The 20,140-nt window shown below is 48.5% G+C and overlaps 1 protein-coding gene across 1 annotated transcript in view; it reads right to left on the reverse strand.

Moving 5' to 3' along the window:
• Positions 1–837: 837 nt before the first annotated feature.
• Positions 838–20,140, reverse strand: part of RFX6 (regulatory factor X6) — a 69,536-nt gene continuing 50,233 nt past the window's right edge. The window contains exons 12-19 of the mRNA XM_038762687.1: positions 18,869–19,013; positions 14,468–14,577; positions 13,155–13,272; positions 10,890–11,012; positions 10,342–10,551; positions 5,664–6,179; positions 3,605–3,826; positions 838–1,040 (exon numbers count right to left, since the gene is read on the reverse strand). Of these exons, the coding sequence (XP_038618615.1) occupies positions 838–1,040; positions 3,605–3,826; positions 5,664–6,179; positions 10,342–10,551; positions 10,890–11,012; positions 13,155–13,272; positions 14,468–14,577; positions 18,869–19,013 (1,647 nt within the window). The remainder of the gene's footprint in view (positions 1,041–3,604; positions 3,827–5,663; positions 6,180–10,341; positions 10,552–10,889; positions 11,013–13,154; positions 13,273–14,467; positions 14,578–18,868; positions 19,014–20,140) is intronic.

Below are 20,140 nucleotides of genomic sequence, written 5' to 3' on the forward strand. Positions count from 1 at the left end.
AAGTCTCAATTCCATTTCCTGGGCTGCCACCTTCAGGTAGCCGTTATCAGCATACGACCCCGTGGGAGCCGAACCCCTGGGAACTTTGTCGGTCCGGATGGAGGGGGAAATCACCTCAGCCTTGTAAACATTTCCACAGGAGGTAGAACATGGACCTCACCAATCAGGAGGTGTAAACAGCGACCCAGCAGTCCGAATAAATAAAGAGCCTGGTACAGGGCATTAAAAATGACTGTTTTTCCTTTGTTGTAACTGAAATGGCACACACAGGCGAATGACATGGACACAAACGTTTCCAATAAATAGGAAGGAGGATCCCAGTGCTTCTTCTCTGACCCGCTGGACCCATTGGATGGCATTGGAGGAGGTGGCACTGGAGGAGACGGCGCTGGAAGAGATGGCGCTGGAGGAGACGAAGCCAAAGGAGATGGCAGCAGAGGAGATGACGCTGGAGGAGATGGCGCTGGAGGAGACGGCGCTGGAAGAAACAGCGCCAAAGGAGACAGTGCCAGAGGAGATGGCACAGGAGGAGATGGCACCAAGGGAGACGGTACCAGAGGGGACGACACCTGGAGGAGACGGTGCTGAAGGAGACGGTGCCAGAAAAGATGGCGCTGGAGGAGGCACCGGTTCTGGAGAAGAAGCTGGTTTCGACCCCTGCGAGGTTGGTTTGCCCTCATCTGTGACTGCTCTGCAGCCAGAACTGGTTGTTCCCAGTAACAGCATCGGGCCAGGGAGTAGCGCCCAATCCCCTTCAGGAGGGGCTGTCTGTCCTCTCCCACGTGACTGGGAGAGAATGAGGCTTAATATCCTGGAACCAAGACATTTTAACATGGCCTAGGTGCCCCCGGCAGCCGCACCCATGAACACGGTATTGATCGGTGGTAAAGACGAAACCATTTCCCGGCCTTCCGGGCTGTGGGGGTCCAGCGGAGGCTGAGAGGGGTACTGCGCTGAGGGTCCATACATGCACTGCGAAGAGGAGGAGGAGGAGGAAGAGGAAGAGGAAGAGGGGGGAATGGCAGCAGGCAGGCCGGAAGCTGCAGGACAGAAGTGATTATCAGCATGGAACTCACATTTCTTGCCTCACCCAAACCACTTGCCATAAAGGGATGAAAAATCATCCCCAAATGCCTGGGTCTCTTTGCTCTCCCCAGCTGGCTCACCCTGTCAGTGCCCTTGGAGTACCTGGGCTTAGGGCTGTTATTGGTTTGTTATTGGTTTATTCATCCATTTAGGCCTTTTATTGACCCCTAGTCTCACCCTCCTCTAACTGTCCAACAGCTTATGACTACTATATCCACCATTAGACTGTATGCTCCTGGAGGCCAGGGGCCAGGTCTTATGCTCTTTACATGTGTCTGTCCTACTGATACCCAACCCTCTGACATCTCTACTGGGTTGTCCTGCTGTCTCCAACACGTCGAAAAACAAACTTCTCATCTCTCCTCTCTCCTCCCCCAGATTTTCCCATCGTTGAGGACAAGCTCACAATACTTTCCGTCTTACAAGCATCACGGGTTCAAATCCCGGCTCCACTAATTGTCAGCTGTGTGACCTTGGGCAAGTCACTAAACTTCTCTTTGCCTCAGTTACCTCATCTGTAAAATGGGGATTAAGACTGCAAGCCCATGTGGGACAACCTGATCACCTTGTATCCCCCTCCAGTGCTTAGAACAGTGCTTGGCACATAGTAAGCACTACACAAATGCCATTATTATTATTATTATTATTATTATTATTACAAGCCCCACAACCTTAGTGTTATTCTCAACTCATCTCTTTCCTTCAATCTGCATTTTCAGTCAGTCACCAAACTGTGTCAGTTCTATCTCCATAATATCTCTGAAATTCACTCCTTCCTCCCCATCCAAACTGCTACTGCATCAGCATCAGCCTTACTGCATCAGCCTTCTTACTGCATCAGCCTTCTTACTGCATCAGCCTTCTTACTGCATCAGCCTTCTCTCTGATCTCCCATCCTCGTGTCTCTCTCCACTTCAATCTATACTTCATGCTGCTGCCTGGATTATCTTTGTCCAGAAACGCTCTGGGCATATTACTCCCCTCCTCAAAAATCTCCAGTGGCTACCAATCAATCTGCGCATCAGGCAGAAACTCCTCACCCTGGGCTTCAAGGCTGTCCATCCCCTTGCCCCCTCCTACCTCACCTCCCTTCTCTCCTTCTCCAGCCCAGCCCGCACCCTCCGCTCCTCTGCCGCTAATCTCCTCACCGTACCTCGCTCTCGCCCGTCCCGCCGTCGACCCCCGGCCCACGTCTTCTCCCGGGCCTGGAATGCCCTCCCTCTGCCCATCCGCCAAGCTAGCTCTCTTCCTCCCTTCAAGGCCCTGCTGCGAGCTCACCTCCTCCAGGAGGCCTTCCCAGACTGAGCCCCTTCCTTCCTCTCCCCTTCGTCTCCCTCTCCATTCCCCCCATCTTACCTCCTTCCCTTCCCCACAGCACCTGTATATATGTATATATGTTTGTACATATTTCTTACTCTATTTATTTATTTATTTTACTTGTACATATCTATTCTATTTACTTTATTTTGTTGGTATGTTTGGTTTTGTTCTCTGTCTCCCCCTTTTAGACTGTGAGCCCACTGTTGGGTAGGGACTGTCTCTATGTGTTGCCAGTTTGTACTTCCCAAGTGCTTAGTACAGTGCTCTGCACATAGTAAGTGCTCAATAAATACGATTGATGATGATGCTACCACACTGCTCCAAACGCGAGTCATCATCTATCTCTCAATAGAGCTTCTCCCCTCACATCTGTGACCCTGACCATTTTTCTCAAATATCATTTTGCAAATGCCTCTCCATTCCTCAAAATCCTACAATGCTTGCTCCTCCATCTCTGCCTCAAGGAGAAGCTCCTCTCCAGGATCTCTAAGCACCCAATCAGCTTTTCTCCTTCATACCTATCTCAGTTCTTCCTTCATTACAGTCCTGTCCAAACACCTCATTCCAATTACCCCAACATAGTTACTGTGCTTTGATCTCACCTCTCTACCCATTGACCCCTTGTTCACGCCCTCTCTCCTGCCTGGTATTCCCTCCTGCTTCATACCCCACTGGCCACCACTCTTCCCATCTTCAAAGCCCTACTAAAATCACATCGGAGGAGGTCTTCCCTGTTACCTCTCTCATCTCACCACCATATCCCCATTACCTACAACCATTCCAATACTGTGGTATTCGTCTCCTGGCTCCCTGTAACGCTTATATACATGTTTTTAAATTCTATTGCTTCCCCTTTTCTGTGATTTATCTTAGTGTCTGTCTCCAGTGCTAGGCTGTAAACTCCTGGAGGGCAGGGATCTTGTCTATTATTGCTACTGTACCCTCCCAAGCACTTGGTTCAGTGTCCTGCCTAGAGTAAGCACTCAGTAAATAGGATTGATTGATTGACTGATCAGAGTAGGTGCTCAGTTCAGTGCTCCTGCATACAGTCCAGTACAAGTAGAGAGGCACTGTCCCCTCCAAACCCCGTTACCCTCCATGCCAACCCCCAGTCTGTTGATTTTTGTGAGACACCCCCTGCCCCCACCCCTCCCTGCCCAGGGTTGTAGTGTGTTTGAGTTCTCCCCAAATGACTTACTTCCTGCTGGAGTCCGGCAGCCTCCGCAAGGTGAGGTGGTTGCATAATAAGGGGTAGTTGGCTTTCTCCCACCGTCATCCAGGATGTTGAGCGGGTCATGAATGTCGCTGTAAGGAGGCAGGGAGCGCAGGCTGCTCACGCTGCTGATGACAGAAACATGCTGGTCGACCATCGAGCCCAGCCTGGGTGGCTCGGGGTAGTTCACGTTGGTGCCGTAGTATCCTGGGGGCAGAAGAAGGGGAGTTTCTTGGGCTGGCCAGGTAGACCAGACCTCCAAGACTTTTTACCCCCAGTGGAGAGCCAACAGGAGCTAAAGGGAAGCAGAGCCAGATGAACTGAACTGCATCATTGCCGCTCTTGGGAGCGGGATGGACTCTGGGGGTAACCGATGGTTGGTACATGGATTGGTTGATCCTGAGCCTAGCAAGGATGCTGAGGACAAGGCAGAGGGTCTGTATCCCTCACATGTCCTCCGTGGGCACATCTGCACACAACCACACACTCATGTGTTCAAATACTGTTAAGGTTATTGATGATAACTTTGTCGATGATGGTAGTTGAGAAGCAGTGTGTCCTAGTGGAAAGAGAGCATGGGATTGGAGGTCAGAGGATCTGGATTCTCTTCCTGGCTCTGCCACATGCCTGCTGTGTGATATTGGGCAGGTCACTCAACTTCTCTGGGTCTGTTTCCTTATTTGAAAATGTAGATTTATTACCCATTCTCCCTCCCACTTAGATTGTGAATCCTCTGCGGGCAAGGATTAATCTGCTTATATTGTATAAACTCCAGCGCTTAGAACACTATGTGGAGCAACAAGGAGAAGGACCGGCGCCCCCCCCCCCCCCGCAGCGCTTACCCTGTGCCCAGCACTGTGCTCAGCAACGGCATAAATACACATACACACACAGTACAGCTTTTGCATCCATTCATTCAATCATATTTATTGAATGCTTACTGTGTGCAGAGCACTGTACTAAGCACTTGGGAAGGACAAGTTGGCAACAACTTGGCAGGTTGGATCCCCCTCCTCCCCCTCCCCATCCCCCCCACCTTACCTCCTTCCCCTCCCCACAGCACCTGTATATATGTATATATGTTTGTACGTATTTATAACTCTATTTATTTGTACATATTTATTCTATTTATTTTATTTTGTTAATACGCTTTGTTTTGTCATCTGTCTCCCCCTTCTAGACTGTTAGCCCGCTGTTGGGTAGGGACCGTCTCTATATGTTGCAAACTTGTACTTCCCAAGCGCTTAGTACAGTGCTCTGCACACAGTAAGCGCTCAATAAATACGATTGAATGAATGAATGAACTCATATCTACCTGAAGTACATAGGCACTCAGATGAATACACACATGCCTACATGCACATAGAGATGCCCATACATAATAAACAAATAGGCCCTCACATATATAATACATACACACACAGAGCACAAATTAATTCATGCACATAGACCTCCCCCCCCCCCCCACACACACACATACGTGCACACATATGTGTACATGAGCCTTCTGTTCTCTTTAGATTTGGCTGGAAATGAGCTTCTTCCAGTAGAGTTGTCCACGTAGCAGGGCCCAAAGCCCCCAACACGTAGGCTCTGGGGAGGACATGAGCTCTGCCCCAAAGCTAGCAGCCTATCCTGGAGGGACCCCCGCTTGACTGATATTGGTATAGATAGGTTAGAAGGGGACAATAGAGGTCGAGCGACCAAAACAGAGACACTTAGCCTGAGCATGCTCCCTTAAAAGGTCACTGTGGCACTGGGCCAGGAGCAGAGCATGGAGAGTTTCCTGAGGGGGAACCAGCAGGCAGAGAGAAGGGCCCGTCCCCCTCCCCTATCCCCACCCACACCAGGGCACCATGAGCACATGCAGACAGAGTCGTCTGGGAGAGGGGCCCAGACTTCTTTCCAATCCCTCCCCTGGGAAGACATCACTTTCTCGGTCTCATTTGGGCGCTGCCCCTTTCAGCTGGAAGAATAGTTCCCTGGGGCAGCGAGAGCCTTGGGGGAGAGGCCGGAGGGGGAGGGCTCGGTCAGAACGCACCACCATTCGGCGTGTTGGGCGGGTAAGTAGATCCCTGGCAGTTCCCAGGCATGGCGTTGCTCAGGAAGTTGAAGGTTCCCGAATTCAGGTACGGGACACCGTGGGGCTCGGGAACGCTCGCGGGCGGCCCGTAGTGCGGCGGTGAGCGGCCGTGGTAGGGAGGTCCCGTGCAGCTGCTTCCGAAATACTCCCTGGGCAGTTGCTGGTCACTCAAGGCCATGAAGCGGCCGGGCTCAGCCCTGGGCTGGTGGTAAGTGGCTGGCGGTGGGTGGGACTGGGCCCTGAACACGGTTGGGAAGCCGGGACCTGCCCCAAAATAGCCCTGGCTGGCTGGTGGGAGAGTCTGATAGGTGGGCTCCAGGTAGGCAGGGCAGTGAGCTGGCACTGGGAGCTCTTGGGCCACACTCTGTGGCCTCCCTGCCACGGGCCCCTGGCTGATGACGCTCCCTCTGCTTGCCATGGCTGGGGAGGTCGGGGGGGTCCCCAGGGGAACGGTGCCCTGAGGAATCTCCATGAGACCTGCAAGAGACCAAAATGCCAGCACTGTTAATAAAAATAATAATAATAATAATAATAATGGTATTTATTAAGCACTTACTATGGCAAAGCACTGTTCTAAGCGCTGGGGAGGTTACAAGGTGATCAGGTTGCCCCACATGGGACTCACAGTCTTAATCCCCATTTTACAGATGAGGGAACTGAGGCCCAGAGAAGTGAAGTGACTTGCCCAAAGTCACACAGCTGACAGTTGGCGGAGCGGGGATTTGAACCCATGACCTCGGACTCCAAAGCCCGTGCTCTTTCCACTGAGCCACGCTGCTTCTCCAAGTTAGTGTTAACTTGGGCACTTCTGTTAGTGCCCATGGTCGATGGGGAGGGGGAGGGAAGAGAGGAAAGCATCCAAGTGTTTCCAACCCATCTCCAGAGCTAGAGCCTGGCTTGACCCGGACATGGCTCTTTAAAACAAAAAATAGCATCTGTTAAGCACTTGCTATGTGCCAGGCACTGTACTAAACGCTGGGGTAAACACAAGTTAATTAGGTTGGACACAGCCCCTGTCCCACCTAGGGCTCACAAACTGAGGCACAGAGAAGTTAAGTGACTTTCCCAAGGCCACACACAGCAGACAAGTGGTGGAGCCGGGTTTAGAACCCAGGTCCTTCCGACTCCCAGGTTTGTGCTCTATCCACTGGGCCATGCTGCTTTTCCTGCTTCTCTTGAGGTCTCTCCATGGGATGCAGGGAAGGAATGAGATGGTATTGGGGGGGGGCAGCGGGAAGACATGGGAAAAGTCGGTGTCCACAGCCTCAAGTGCAGTCTGCCTAAGTAGGATCGAAGCCCCGGGTTCCCTGGAATAATAATGATGGTATTTATTAAGTGCTTACAATGTGCCTAGCACTGTTCTAAGCGCTGGGGTGGATACAAGGTCATCAGGTTGTCCCAAAGGGGCTCACAGTCTTAATCCCCATTTTAGAGATAAGGTAACTGAGGCACAGAGACGTTAAGTGACTTGCCCGAGAAGCTGAGAAAATGGGGTCCCCTCCCCTTGGCCAGGGCTGACCCAGATTGCTGGCCACAGGTGGTTTACATGCAAGCAGAGCTGTAGGTTTACTTCTATTGCACTCTCTAAAGCACCCAGAATGGTACTATGTTATAGCAGGCGCTCAGTACAGGGTCTTAATATATTAGGCCTTCAGGACAGGGCTCTGCCACAGTAGGTACCCAATATAACACTTTGCAACAGTAGACGTCCAGTACATTGCCCTGACATGGTGGACAGTATGGTCTCATAGAAGAAGCATAGACATGGGAGTCAGAGGATTTGGGTTCTAATTTAGGCCCTGCCAGTAGTATGCTGTGTGACGCTGGGCAAGTTTTTCAACGTCCCAGTGCCTCAGTTTCCTCAACTGTAAAATGGGGGTTCAATACCTGTTCTCTACCATACCTTAGTCTGTGAACCTCTTCTGAGACAGGGACTGTGGCTGACCTGATCATCTTGTATCTACTCAAGTGTTTAGTTCAATGCCTGGCACCTAGTAAGCACTAAACAAATACTATTATCATCATCATCGCTCAACAATTTATCAATCACTGCTGTTGTTAAGGGGAGATCTACCCCAGCGCTTAGAACAGTGCTTGCCACATAGTAAGCGCTTAACGAATACCAACACTATTATTACTGGAAAAAAATGCAGGTTTTCCCATCTCAAGTGCAGCTGAAAATACAAACACATTCAATATCCTTGGTACTTGGTGGTGAAGTTCACCTTTGGTTGTGTGACAAGGGAAGGGGTGAAAAGGCCACCGTTCTAACCACATTGTGTTCACCTACATAGACAGTCCTTCCTTGTGCTTTGTTGTGCTGTCGGGATTGCTATTTACACTTATGGAAATGAAACAGTGGGAAACAAGGAGTTGCCTTGTTCCACCTGGTCTGGAAACCTATTAGCCCTCTGGAAGGGGTACCCTACCCCAGGGCGAGAATAAAAACATTTCTAACAGAATGCCACCATTGCCAGGGTGGAGACCTCATCTTCCCAGCAGTGGGCAAGATGAGCCCCACCTTGGTTCTGTAATAATAACAATAATGGCATTTATTAAGTGCTTACTATGTGCAAAGCACTGTTCTAAGCGCTGGGGAGGATACAAGTTGATCAGGTTGTCCCACAAAGGGCTCACAGTTTTAATCCCCATTTTACAGATAAGGTAACTGAGGCACAGAGAAGTTAAGTGACTTGCCCAGAGTCACACAGCTAAGCTGACAAGTGGCGGAGCAGGGATTAGAACCCATGACCTCTGACTCCAAAGCCCGTGCTCCTTCCACGGAGCCACGCTGTTTCTCCATGCTTATTATTATTATTATGCTTAGTAATAATAATAATAATAATAATAACAATTGTGGTATTTGTTAAGTGCTTACTATGTGCCAGGCACTGTAATAAGTGCTGGGGTGGATACAAGTGAATCAGGTTGGATGCAGTCCCTGTCCCATGTGGGGCTCAACCTTCAGGGACCCCCATAGTTAGGGGGTGGAAGGCAGAGGAGGAGCTCATGAAAAAGACTCAGAACGGGAGGTCAGAAAGAAAGGAGGAGAACCAGGAGAGGACAGTGTCAGTGAAATCAATCAATCAATCAATCAATCATATTTATTGAGCGCTTACTGTGTGCAGAGCACTGTACTAAGCACTTGGGAAGTACAAGTTGGCAACATATAGAGACAGTCCCAGTGAAAAAGAGGTTAGATAATGTTGCCAGGAGTGGGGGTGGTCCACAGTGTCGAAGGCAGCTGAGAGGTCAAAGGGGGTTAGGATGGAGTAGAGGCTGTCGGAATTGGTAAGAAGGAGATAATAATAATAATAATAATGGCATTTATTAAGCGCTCACCATGTGCAAAACAGTTTCAAGCACTGGGGAGGTCACAAGGTGATCAGGCTGTCCCACGGGGGACTCACAGTGTACCCAACCCACTGCTCCAAAGGCATATTCAGGGTCTAGGGGTAGAGTTAAAATGAGAGTGGTTGGGCTATGAGATGAAGCTAGGGTTGGAGGTGGGGCTGACCCAGGCCCATATGGGTTGGGGTGTGGTGTAGTGGATAGAGCACTATGTACTGGGACTCAGAAAGAGCTGGGTTCTAATCCCGGCTCTGCCACCTGTGTGGGGGATGACCCTGGGCAAGTCACTTAACTTCTCAGTGCCTCCGTTAGCTCATCTGTAAAATGGGGATTGAGACTGTGAGCCCCATGTGGGACAGGTACTCTGTCAAACCCAATTTTCTCATAACCACCCCAGCAATTAGTACAGCACTTGGCACAGACTAAAAGCTTAACAAATACCACTATTATTATTATTATTATTATTTTATTATTATTATTATTATTATGTCACTGCCCCCTACTGGAGAAGCAGCATGGCTCATTGGAAAGAGCACGGGCTTGGGAGTCAGAGGTCATGGGTTCAAATCCCGACTCTGCCAACTTTCAGTTGTGTGACTTTGGGCAAGTCACTTAACTTCTCTGTGCCTCAGTCACCTCATCTGTAAATTGGGGATTAAGACTGTGAGCCCGCCGTGGGACAACCTGATTACCTTGTATTCCCCCCAGTGCTTAGAAAAGTGCTTTGCACAGAGTAAGCGCTTAACAAATACCAGCATTATTATGATTATTATTACAGGGCCACCACTATGGTGAGATGATTTTCACATTAGAATTGATTCTGGGACATTTTTTTTTTTACCAGAGCAGAGTTCCACCTGTTTCGTGCTACTTCTAGCAGTGCCCCCGTTTCCCCACAGCCCCACACTGTCAACCTCCTCACACTTCCATCCCCAGATCAGAAAGGGATGGGGAGTACTGGAGGAAGCTGGTTTGGGGCAGTAAATTCTGGAAGCAGGTAATGTAGTCCAGGCCCGGAACTCTGATTTTTGTGTTCTGGTTTTTAGCGAGGCTGCGAGTGGGTGGGAAGGGCTGCCCCTTTAGGCCCAGGGAGGCACGTGGTGGATATGTAGTACACAGCACACCGAGCAAACACTAGAACCCCTTCTGGTGTATGGTTTGGGGAGCCCCAGTTTGGGTGGAACCGTTTCAGTCCACCGTGGGGGCCCAGACTCAGAGAGGAGAGGAGGAGAGGGAAGGAGACGGCTCCTGGAAGGAAATGCGGGGCTCTCCGTTGGGTCCCCTGTACCTGGGAGCTGCAACGCCTCAGCCTCCCCTTCCGGGAAGGCAGGAAGCGCAGAGGGCAGGCCACCATGCTGGCCGGAAGGCAGAGGTGCGTAGTTGGTCTCCGCGAGACACTCGTTCTTGACCGAAGCGTCGGCAGCCAGGAGGCCGGCCTTGTTGCGGTTGGCCAAGAAGCAGGAACTCGGGGAGGCGGTGAAGGCAGCCTTACTGGCATCTGGAAAAGGGAGGGAAGAGATGACCACCCAGGAGCGGGACAGTCAGATCGCACTTCCATTTTCCCCGCTTCATGGCTGTATTGTACTCTCCCAAGAGCTTCGTACGGTGCTCTGCACATAGTAAGTGTTCAATAAATACGACTGAATGAATGAATCGGCGGGAACCCTGCCGGCCAACCACTTGCGGGAGACCAAAGCCGATGCCCAACCCAGCGGGGAGAAGCAGAACCGGGGGAGGAGAGAAATGGATTATCCAAGTCCACCTGGCCCATCCATTCGAAAGCAGGTACAAGGTAGAAGATCCCACGGGGTCAACCAGGGGCTTCCCCTGGCTCACCCGAATTCTTCATGTATTTGTCCAGCAGGTTCTGGAGCTCCTGCTCTTTGTCGTTGTTGAACTGCGTCTCCATGGCCAGCAGAATGTACTCGTCCAACAGCATGCGGATCAAGTGAAAAGATCCTGGATGGGGGGACAGAGAGGTGAGAAGAGGAGGGTGAGAGAGGGAGAGGGCAGCCAGTTATCTTGGTGACCATCTCTCACCACTATACAAGAAGCAAGTGAAATAAGCCAATAATCGTTGGACTTTAAATGACCTGCCAGAATCAACAAGCCCTGACTTCTAGGGCTAATCTTTCTGGACCCAGCCCACCCAGTTCAGGGTGTTTGCTGTCCTGCTGGCTCTCTGGCCCGGGGTGGGGGGCCACATCAAAGGAAACCCTGAGGAGAGTGAGCCCTGTTCTCCACTCCAGGGCTAGGGGCACACACTGGCCTGAGATAAGGTTTAACCTGGCGAGAGTCAGGCCGCTCTCTCTGTCTAACCAGACAATGGCTGTCATGGTTCTGGGGAGCCTCATACCTGGCCAGGGTTTTTGCTTGTCTGAGGACAAAACGGTAGATTTTTTTGGACCATATTTAAGACACTACAACGCCGGGAAGGTTATTTTAATCCTCATAAAGCCGAACAGAGGGAAGCTTTTCTATATCGACCAGACAGTCAGAGATGCAGACAAATACCAAACCAAGAACCAGCCTCCAAGCAAGTGATTTGACTTCATTTAGCAACTACGTATTATTGATATATGCACTCCATTGACTAACTGCTGGATTACTTTGGTTGTACCAGTTGTATCTGGAATTCCCTTCTCATTCCAGGGCCTCAGCGTGGCTCAGTGGAAAGAGCACCGGCTTTGCAGCCAGGGGTCAGGGGTTTGAATCCCGGCTCTGCCAATAGCCAGCTGTGTGACTTTGGGCAAGTCACGTCACTTCTCTGGGCCTCAGTTCCCTCAACTGTAGAATAGGGATTAAGACTGGGAGCCCCCCGTGGGACAACCTGATCTCCTTGTAACCTCCCCAGTGCTTAGAACAGTGCTTTGCACATTGTAAGCGCTTAATAAATGCCATTATTATTATTATTATTATCAGCCTGTCTTTCCCATTCCATTGAATCTTCTATGTTATGTTCTCCCAAGTAGATAGTACATGGCTCCATACACAGTAAGGATCCACAACACTCTGCAAATAGTTGGCATTGGATATCGTGCTCAGCATAGCAAAGGCAGCCAATAGAGAGTTCTGCCCACTAGGCCAGCCATGGCCTAGTAATAATAGTAATAATAGTAATAGTAGTAGTAATAATAATAGTAGTAGTAATAATAATAATGGCATTTAGAAAGAAAGAAGGTATTTAGTAGAAAGAGCATGGGCCCAGGAGTCAGGAGACCTGGTTCCTAATCCTGGATCTGCCACTTGTCTGCTGTGTGACCTTGGGCAAACCATTTAACTTGTCTGTGCCTCGGTTACCTCATCTGTAAAATGGGGATTAGATCTTATCTCTTCCTACTTAAACTGTGAGCCCCATGTGGGATTGGGACTGTGTTCGACCTGTAAGCTTGTTGTGGGCAGGGAATGTGTCTGCTTATTGTTGTATTGTACTCTCCCAAGTGCTTACTACCATGCTTTTCACACAGTAAGTACTTAATAAACATGACTGAATGAATGAAATTGCTTCATTCTGGGAAAACTAAGCACAAGACCACAGATCTGGTTTCCCTTCTGGAGGATGTTTCGTATTTTGGTATTCGTTAAGTGCTTACTATGTGTCAGGCACTGTTCCAAACGCTGGGGTAGATACAAACTAATCAGGTTGAACGCAGTCCCTTTCCCACATGAGGCTCACACTCTTAATCTCCATTTTACAGATGAAGTAATTGAGGCACAGAGACGTGAAGTGACTTGACCCAGGTCACACAACAGACAAGTGGCAGAGTCAGGAGTCGAACCCATGACCTTCTGACTCCCAGGCTCATCATCTTTCTGCTAGACTGTGTTGTTTCTCGGTGTCAGGAAGTGTCAGTTAATATCCATCCCAGAGCACATATCTCCTCCAATCTGCTGCCTCATTTCTCCAGTATTCAGGTGAGCCTGTGTCCCAGAAGCCAATATCACCCAAACCAAATATGAGGTGTTTTCCATTAAAAAGGCCAAGCTAGTTAGAGCCTCTGCCCAAGCAGAAGATGGAGAGTGAAAACAGCAGAATCAGATGCCAGCGCCCTCTGTACCCCTGTCCCTGGGAGAGGGAAGAAGAAGGAGGCGGCGTGTTACCAAAACTGGATGCATTGTTCAGGGTGAGCGTGTGCATCACTCGGGCCCCGAAAAAACTCCACTTCAGAAGGAAGTCCTGGGCCCTCTTCTTCAGGGACCTCCCTGTCTGCTTGCTGGTCTGGAGGAAAAAATAAAATAAACAGTGACTTGCTGATCCATTCCTGCTTCTCCTGGAGGCCCCGAACAGATCTGGTAGAATTTTTCTGTCAAGACCTTGGCCTCAGCTCCCTGACCACTGCTCAGTGGATGGGCAGGGAACGTGTCTGTTATACTGTTCTCCCCCAAACACTTTGTACAGTGCTCTGCGCACAGGAAGTGCTCAATAAATACGATTGACTGACTGACTGACTGATGTTCAGGCCCCATATGGTTCTCTACTGTCTCTAGAAGCAGCAAAGACCTGACACACTTCTCAGAACCAGAGAGTGTCAAGGGGGAAGCCACAGCCTGGGAAAAGGACAACAGAAGGGCCTGGAGGGCTGGGAGTAATTAACCCTGACCTCTCTGGTTTAAAGAAAACCAGCCCTCCCCCCGCCCCCTACCAGCTGGCTCACTGACATGGCCACGCCCCAAGGTAAATCAAAAGAAACCCAAACTGTTTCCAACAGGTTATGATTATCTTGTATCTACCCCAGTGCTTAGAACAGCTTGACAAATAGCACAATTATTGTTATTACTGTTAGAGATTTCCCAGTTCCAAATGGCTAATAAATGCCTGTCCAGGCCTTCTTCACCAGGGGCTGGCAGTCCAGTGACTCTCCTATAATGGGACCTAGCAACCAGGTTCACTAACGGTCTATCTATTGATGCCTATTTACTTGTTTTGATGCCTGTCTCCCCCCTTCTAGACTGTAAGCCCAATGTGGGCAGGGATTGTCTCTCTTTATTGCTGAATTGTATTTTCCAAGTGCTTAGTACAGTGCTTGGCACACAGTAAGCGCTCAATAAATGTGATTGAATGAACTCAGACAGTTCCACGTATGAGGAGGATCCCTTGGCTAGGGCAAAGGACTGGACTTTCCACTGGCTGAAAGCAGAAGTGCCTTCATACCCCTCTATCAGCTTGGTGGTGGCCAGTGGGTGGGTTGGAAGTCCTGTTCATTTCCATCCCCATTTCCCACCCTTGAAAACTGATTTTAGTGTGTAATGTGGTCTGTGAGACCCCAGCAGATGCCCGTGAGGGCGGGGGGTGTTATCCTGAACAATGTTTAGTCTTACCACAGGGAAATATGTTCAATGAAAGAAAAAAGGCTTCCACCCAAAGAAAAGTCCACTTTCAGCCTCTGCTCTCTCTGCTGAGTGGTGGTAGATACCTTGATCACTTTTTGCTCCACCACAGTGTCCAGCCACTCGATGAAGGACTCCACGGTGGCGTTCTTCTTCAGCAGATCCTTCAGTTCGTGGAAAACTGATATGGAGTCATCTGCCAGGGACAGAGGAAAGCAGAAAGTTTGGGGCTGCTCGGGACTCAGATAAAGCCACACCCCATCCGTGTTGACAATTGGCTTATCCTTGACTGGGTGGGAGAGAACCTCAAAGCTGAGAAAGACCAGCTGCTCATCTTTTGACATGATAGTAACTGTGGTATTCGTTAAGCGCTTACTATGTGCCAGACACTGTGGGGGGTGGGGGTGGTTGGAGCAAATTGGGTTTGACCCAGTCTAACATAACATTAACTCTCCAACCTCACTTCCCTTCTCTTCTCTCCTTCTACAGCCCAGCCCACACCCTCCACTCCTCTGCCACTAACCTCCTCACTGTGCCTCATTCTCGCCTGTCCTGTCGTCAACCCCTGGCCCACATCCTTCTCCTGGCCTGGAATGCCCTCCCTCCACATATCCACCAAACTAGCTCTCTTCCTCCCTTCAGAGCCCTACTGAGAGCTCACCTTCTCCAGGAGGCCTTCCCAGACTGAATCTCCTTTCTCCTCTCCTCCTCCTCCCCATCCCCCGCTCTGCCCTGCCTCCTTCCCCTCCCCACAGCACTTGCATATATTTGTACAGATTTATTACTCTATTTATTTTACTTGTACATATTTACTATTCTATTTTGTTAATGATATGCATATAGCTTTAATTCTATTTGTTCTGACGATTTTAACACCTGTCTACATGTTTTGTTTTGTTGTCTGTCTCCCCTTTCTAGACTGTGAGCCCGTTGTTGGGTAGGGACCGTCGCTATATGTTGCTGACTTGTACCTCCCAAGCACTTAGTACAGTGCTCTGCACACAATAAGTGCTCAATAAATACGATGGAATGAATGAATGAACCCCTGATAAACGCCCCAACGTGAGTGAGCTGTATGGCTCACTTTCCCCCAGCCCACAGTCCATCCAGCCCACAGTCCATCCAGTCCAAGACACTGTTTCTGACAAGGAAAGCTGGAAGCTTGGATACCCACTCTCATGGTTAGGGAATGGACCATCCATCACCCAAACTTCTCCTTTCTCCATCCCTGATTTTCCCTCCAATGACCCAACAAGGACAGCTCATCCATGAATCTATCCAAACACCTTTGGAACCTGATGTTTCCAATTCCACAGCTTCCTGGAGGAACAGACTTTCCCTCTAGGAAATGACCATGGACCACTGGCAAGAAATCTATTCGAATACCTCGGTAACCTGGTGTTTCCAACTGCAGTTTCCTAAGAGAATGAATCTCCTGATGGTGGTGTGGGATTTGGGGAATAACAATTTCATGTTCTCTCTGTCCACACCCTTAAAAAGGAGGCATCCAAACCATTAAGACTATTCAATATCAAACTCCGGAAGGCTAGAGAAGCTTACAAGGGGCTAGACTATACCACTACAGCAGGCCTATTGGAACAAGGAAACAAACTGTAAGGAAAAGTGGAAAAAGCACTGGCCTGGGAATCAGAGGACCTGGATTCTAATCCCAGAACTGCCACTTGTCTGCTGTCTGTGATCTTGGGCAAATCACTTCATTTTTTTAACGGTATTTGTTAGGCAATTACTCTATGTTAAGCACTGTTCTAAACACTGGAATAGGTATGAGTTAATCAGGTGAGACACAGAGCAGGTATTGAATCCCCATTTTGCAGTTGAGGAAACTGAGGCACAAAGAAGTTAACAGCACAGTCCTGGGAGTCAGAAGGACCCAGGTTCCAAACCCAGCTCTGTCCTTGTTTGTTGTGTGACTTTGGGCAAGTCACTTATCTTCCCTGTGCCTTAGTTACCTCATTTGTAAAATGGGGATTAAGACTATGAGCCCCATCTGGGACATGAACTGTGTCCAACCTGATTAACTTGTATCTTCCCTAGTGCTTAGTACAGTGCTTGGTACTTAGTAAGCACTTAACAAATACAACAGTTATTATTATTATTATGAATGGGATGACCTATGGAACCTGATGTTTCCATCTGCAGTTTTCTATGAAAGCAAATCTCATGTGCTTTCCCCCTGATGGTGGTGTGTGATTTGGGGAATAAAACTCCATTTTCTTCCTGTCCACACCCTTAAAAAGGGGCACTCTAAATGAGCAAAACTTCAGTAACAAACGCCTGAAGGCTTGAGAAGCATGCAAGGGGCTCAGAAACACCAGGCTGTGTGTAACAGGGTTGGCTCGAGAAAATGATTTGGAGATTAAAAAACCACTTGCAGCAAAAGAGGAAATGCATCAACACCACCTTGCATTCCCTCACAATTGCAACATACCTGGGTCTTCAGGTGCCTGAGACAAACATCAAGTAAAGCAAAGAAACATGCATGACCACTGTAGGGGGATGCCCAGACTGAACAGATCCAGGGCTATCTTGTCCATCACAAATCCAGGGATTTTTATTCACTGCTAAAGAAGTTCTAGAGCACCCCTCCCCACCCCCCATGGCACTGGAATGCAGCCCAGGGGGTAGGGGAGAAGGGATACAAGCATCCTAAGGGAATGAACGTTTGAAAAGTCCAAAAAGAGGAGTTTTCTGACATGGAAATTGTACTTTCTTATTTGCAACCCACTGTCCCAATCAACTTTTCTCCCACAACTTATCTTCCCCATCCCAGGCCACTCCTCGATTTCTTGTTTAAAGACTAGACAATAATAATAATAATGGTAGTAATAATAATAGTGGTATTTGTTAAGTGCCTATTATGTGACAGACACTGAACTAAGCACTGTGGGGGGAGGGGGATACAAGCAAATTTGGGTGGACACAGCCCCTGTCCCACATGAGGCTCACAGTCTTAATCCCTATTTTACAGATGGGGTAACTGAGGCACGGAGAAGTGAAGTGACTTGCCCAAGGTCACGCAGCCGACAAGCGGAGGAGCTGAGATTAGAACCAAGTGTTTTTGACTCTCGGGTCCATGCTCTATCTGCTAGGCCACGCTGCTTCCCTAGAAGCAGCACCTTTGTCAACCGCCAACCCTGGGAAAAGCCAATGCCATGTCAACTAAGTCTTTTCTCTCCCTCCAGTCTCTACTTGGAGGTAATTAGTGTAACTCAAAACTGGGCACGCAACAGCAGGTAATTTCTGCAGGTGACATTGGGCTGAATACCCGAGTCATTTGTAGAAAAGTGATAAATTCCTTGAGGGCAAGGCCTTTGTTTGAGTTATTTACTTTTATTGTATGGTCCTTACTTTTATTGTATGGTCCCAAGTATATAATACAGCTCTCTGCCCACAGTAGACATTTCCTAAAGGGCTCTGTACACAGAACTGCTCAGATGCATTCAGTATACATTTATGACAGTAGTACAGTAGTACATTTAGTATATTTAGTACAGTGCTCTGCACACAGTAAGCACTCAATAAATACGATTGAATGAATGAATGAATGAGTACTGATTCAGAGGAGTCAAAAGAGCAGAGATTCAAAGCTGAAAAACTACATGAAACACTGATTTTCCAGCTTGCTGGCACTCTGACCACTCTCTCTTTTGCCATTAATAGCAAATATATGCACATATTATGCAAATATAATAGCATATGTTGCCAACTTGTACTTCCCAAGCACTTAGTACAGTGCTCTGCACACAGTAAGTGCTCAATAAATATGATTGATTGATTGATTGATTAATAGACTGCAAAATTCACCAAACATTTCACTCTTCCATCACTTTAAACTTGGAAGACATTCCCAAACTCATCCTTTCCTCCTAAACATCTTCATGAGCTCTGTACATCAGTGAAGATTCAGCGTAGATGACAAGGCAGAGGTTTGAGAGAAGCAGTGTGGTCTAATGAATAAAATGTGTGTCTGGGTTCTAGTTCCAGCCATATCCCAGCTGTTTGATTTCCCACAAGTCACTTAGCCACCCCCAGCCTCAGTTTCCTCAACTGTACAATAGGGATAGTGAGAAGCATTCTGGCCTGGTGGAAAGAGCACGGGCCTGGGTTCCCATTCTGTCTCCTCCACTTATGTGCTTTGTGACCTTGGGCAAGCCACTCACTTCTCTGTGCCCCAGTTCCCTCATCTGAAAAACGGGGATCCAGTACCTCCTACGTAGATGTGAGCTCCATGTGGGATCTGATTATGTTGTATCTGTCCCAGCACTTAGTACAGTGCTTGGCATATAGTGAGCACTTAATAAATACTACATTACTATTATTATCCCTGCCCCTCCCCTCCTCTAAAGGATATTGTGGAGATAATAAGAGGTCACTAAGGGTCTTCATTTCCAAGGTGTTATTATTTGTTTTATTTTTCTTAACACAGCTCTATATTAAAAGGAAAGCTGAGATGAGAAGGGACTTACTTTCGGTATAGACTTCACATTGAGGATCTGCACCGCTGGAGGCTGTGAGCAGAGCCTGGGAGCCAATGCTATTCAAGTCAACTTTTTCTATGTCGGACACCATGGAGTTCACGACATGCTGGTCAAAGAGGGCGGGTCTGGCAATCTGTGGGGGGACCAAAGGCACATACCTTCATCCAGCAGAGCTTTGTTTAGGAACCGAAAGAAAGGCAGAACTCGAGAAGGTGGGCGGGGGGTGGTTCCCAGAGACGGTCCGTGTTTCCTCTCCCTCTTTCTGCCTTGCCACCTTCGTGTTCGAGTCAGCACAACTTTTGAACTTGGACGATGGACCGCCATCTTATCAGACTCAGAACTGGATCAGGGAAACTCTCCCAACTCCTAGCTGGTCAGGAAGGAGCTAGGGATTTAAAATCTTTCCCAGGGAGTCCGGGGAGTGACTGCTGGTTCAAAACCAAGTGTTTGAGGTCTAATCCCAAAAAATTCTGGGAAGAATTAGCCACAATGAGAGCCTCTGTTGGTTCCTTCTCCACCCAACTGGAGCTCCGCTTCTGAGGAGAGAAGCTGCCCAGGTTCAAACCTGCAGGATTTCCTATCAACCCCTGCTCCAGTCAAAGAAGCAGCAGAGTGAGATCCACTCAGCTTTCAAAACACTGGGGAGCCTGTGGCTGTAGCTATTGTGAATGGTGGACTCTAAGCTACAATGAGGCTGAAACTCTCCTCCTCTAGTCACAGTACCCTATTGCTCTTTTTGTATTTAATTATGTATTTATCATTGTCATTATCTTTCATTCTGTTTATTAATTTTTTCATCTTTCTTTATATATCTGTTATCAGGTTATTCCTAGATTGGGACCCCCTTGGGGATCAGGAACAGTGTCTAATTCTCAAACTTGTGCTTTTTTCTCAGTGCTTGGCACAATGTAGGCATTTAATAAATACTAATGCCACTACCTGACAGCAATCTCAGTCACTGAAAAACCCATAAAACTTGGTTGGATTTGAATTAGGGGTAGAGTGCTAGGGGTTAGGGTCAGGGTGAGGTTTAGGTGAGGGAAAGAACTAGTCTTTGGCTATTAGAAGGTTGGGTGGCCCTGATATTAGATAGGTCAGTGGTTAACCTTTGACTGCCAATCCGTTATATGGCCACTGTTTCCCGTTGAAAGCATGCGATTCACTGAAATTAAAATTGGCTCTCACTGTCAGCATCAACAGTGTGAATTGTTATCTCTGGCAGAGGGGGATAATCAGGCTAACAATGTAATGGGGAGCATT

The sequence above is a fragment of the Tachyglossus aculeatus genome, chromosome 2, assembly GCF_015852505.1.
Source record: "Tachyglossus aculeatus isolate mTacAcu1 chromosome 2, mTacAcu1.pri, whole genome shotgun sequence".
Taxonomy (NCBI): Eukaryota; Metazoa; Chordata; class Mammalia; order Monotremata; family Tachyglossidae; genus Tachyglossus; species Tachyglossus aculeatus.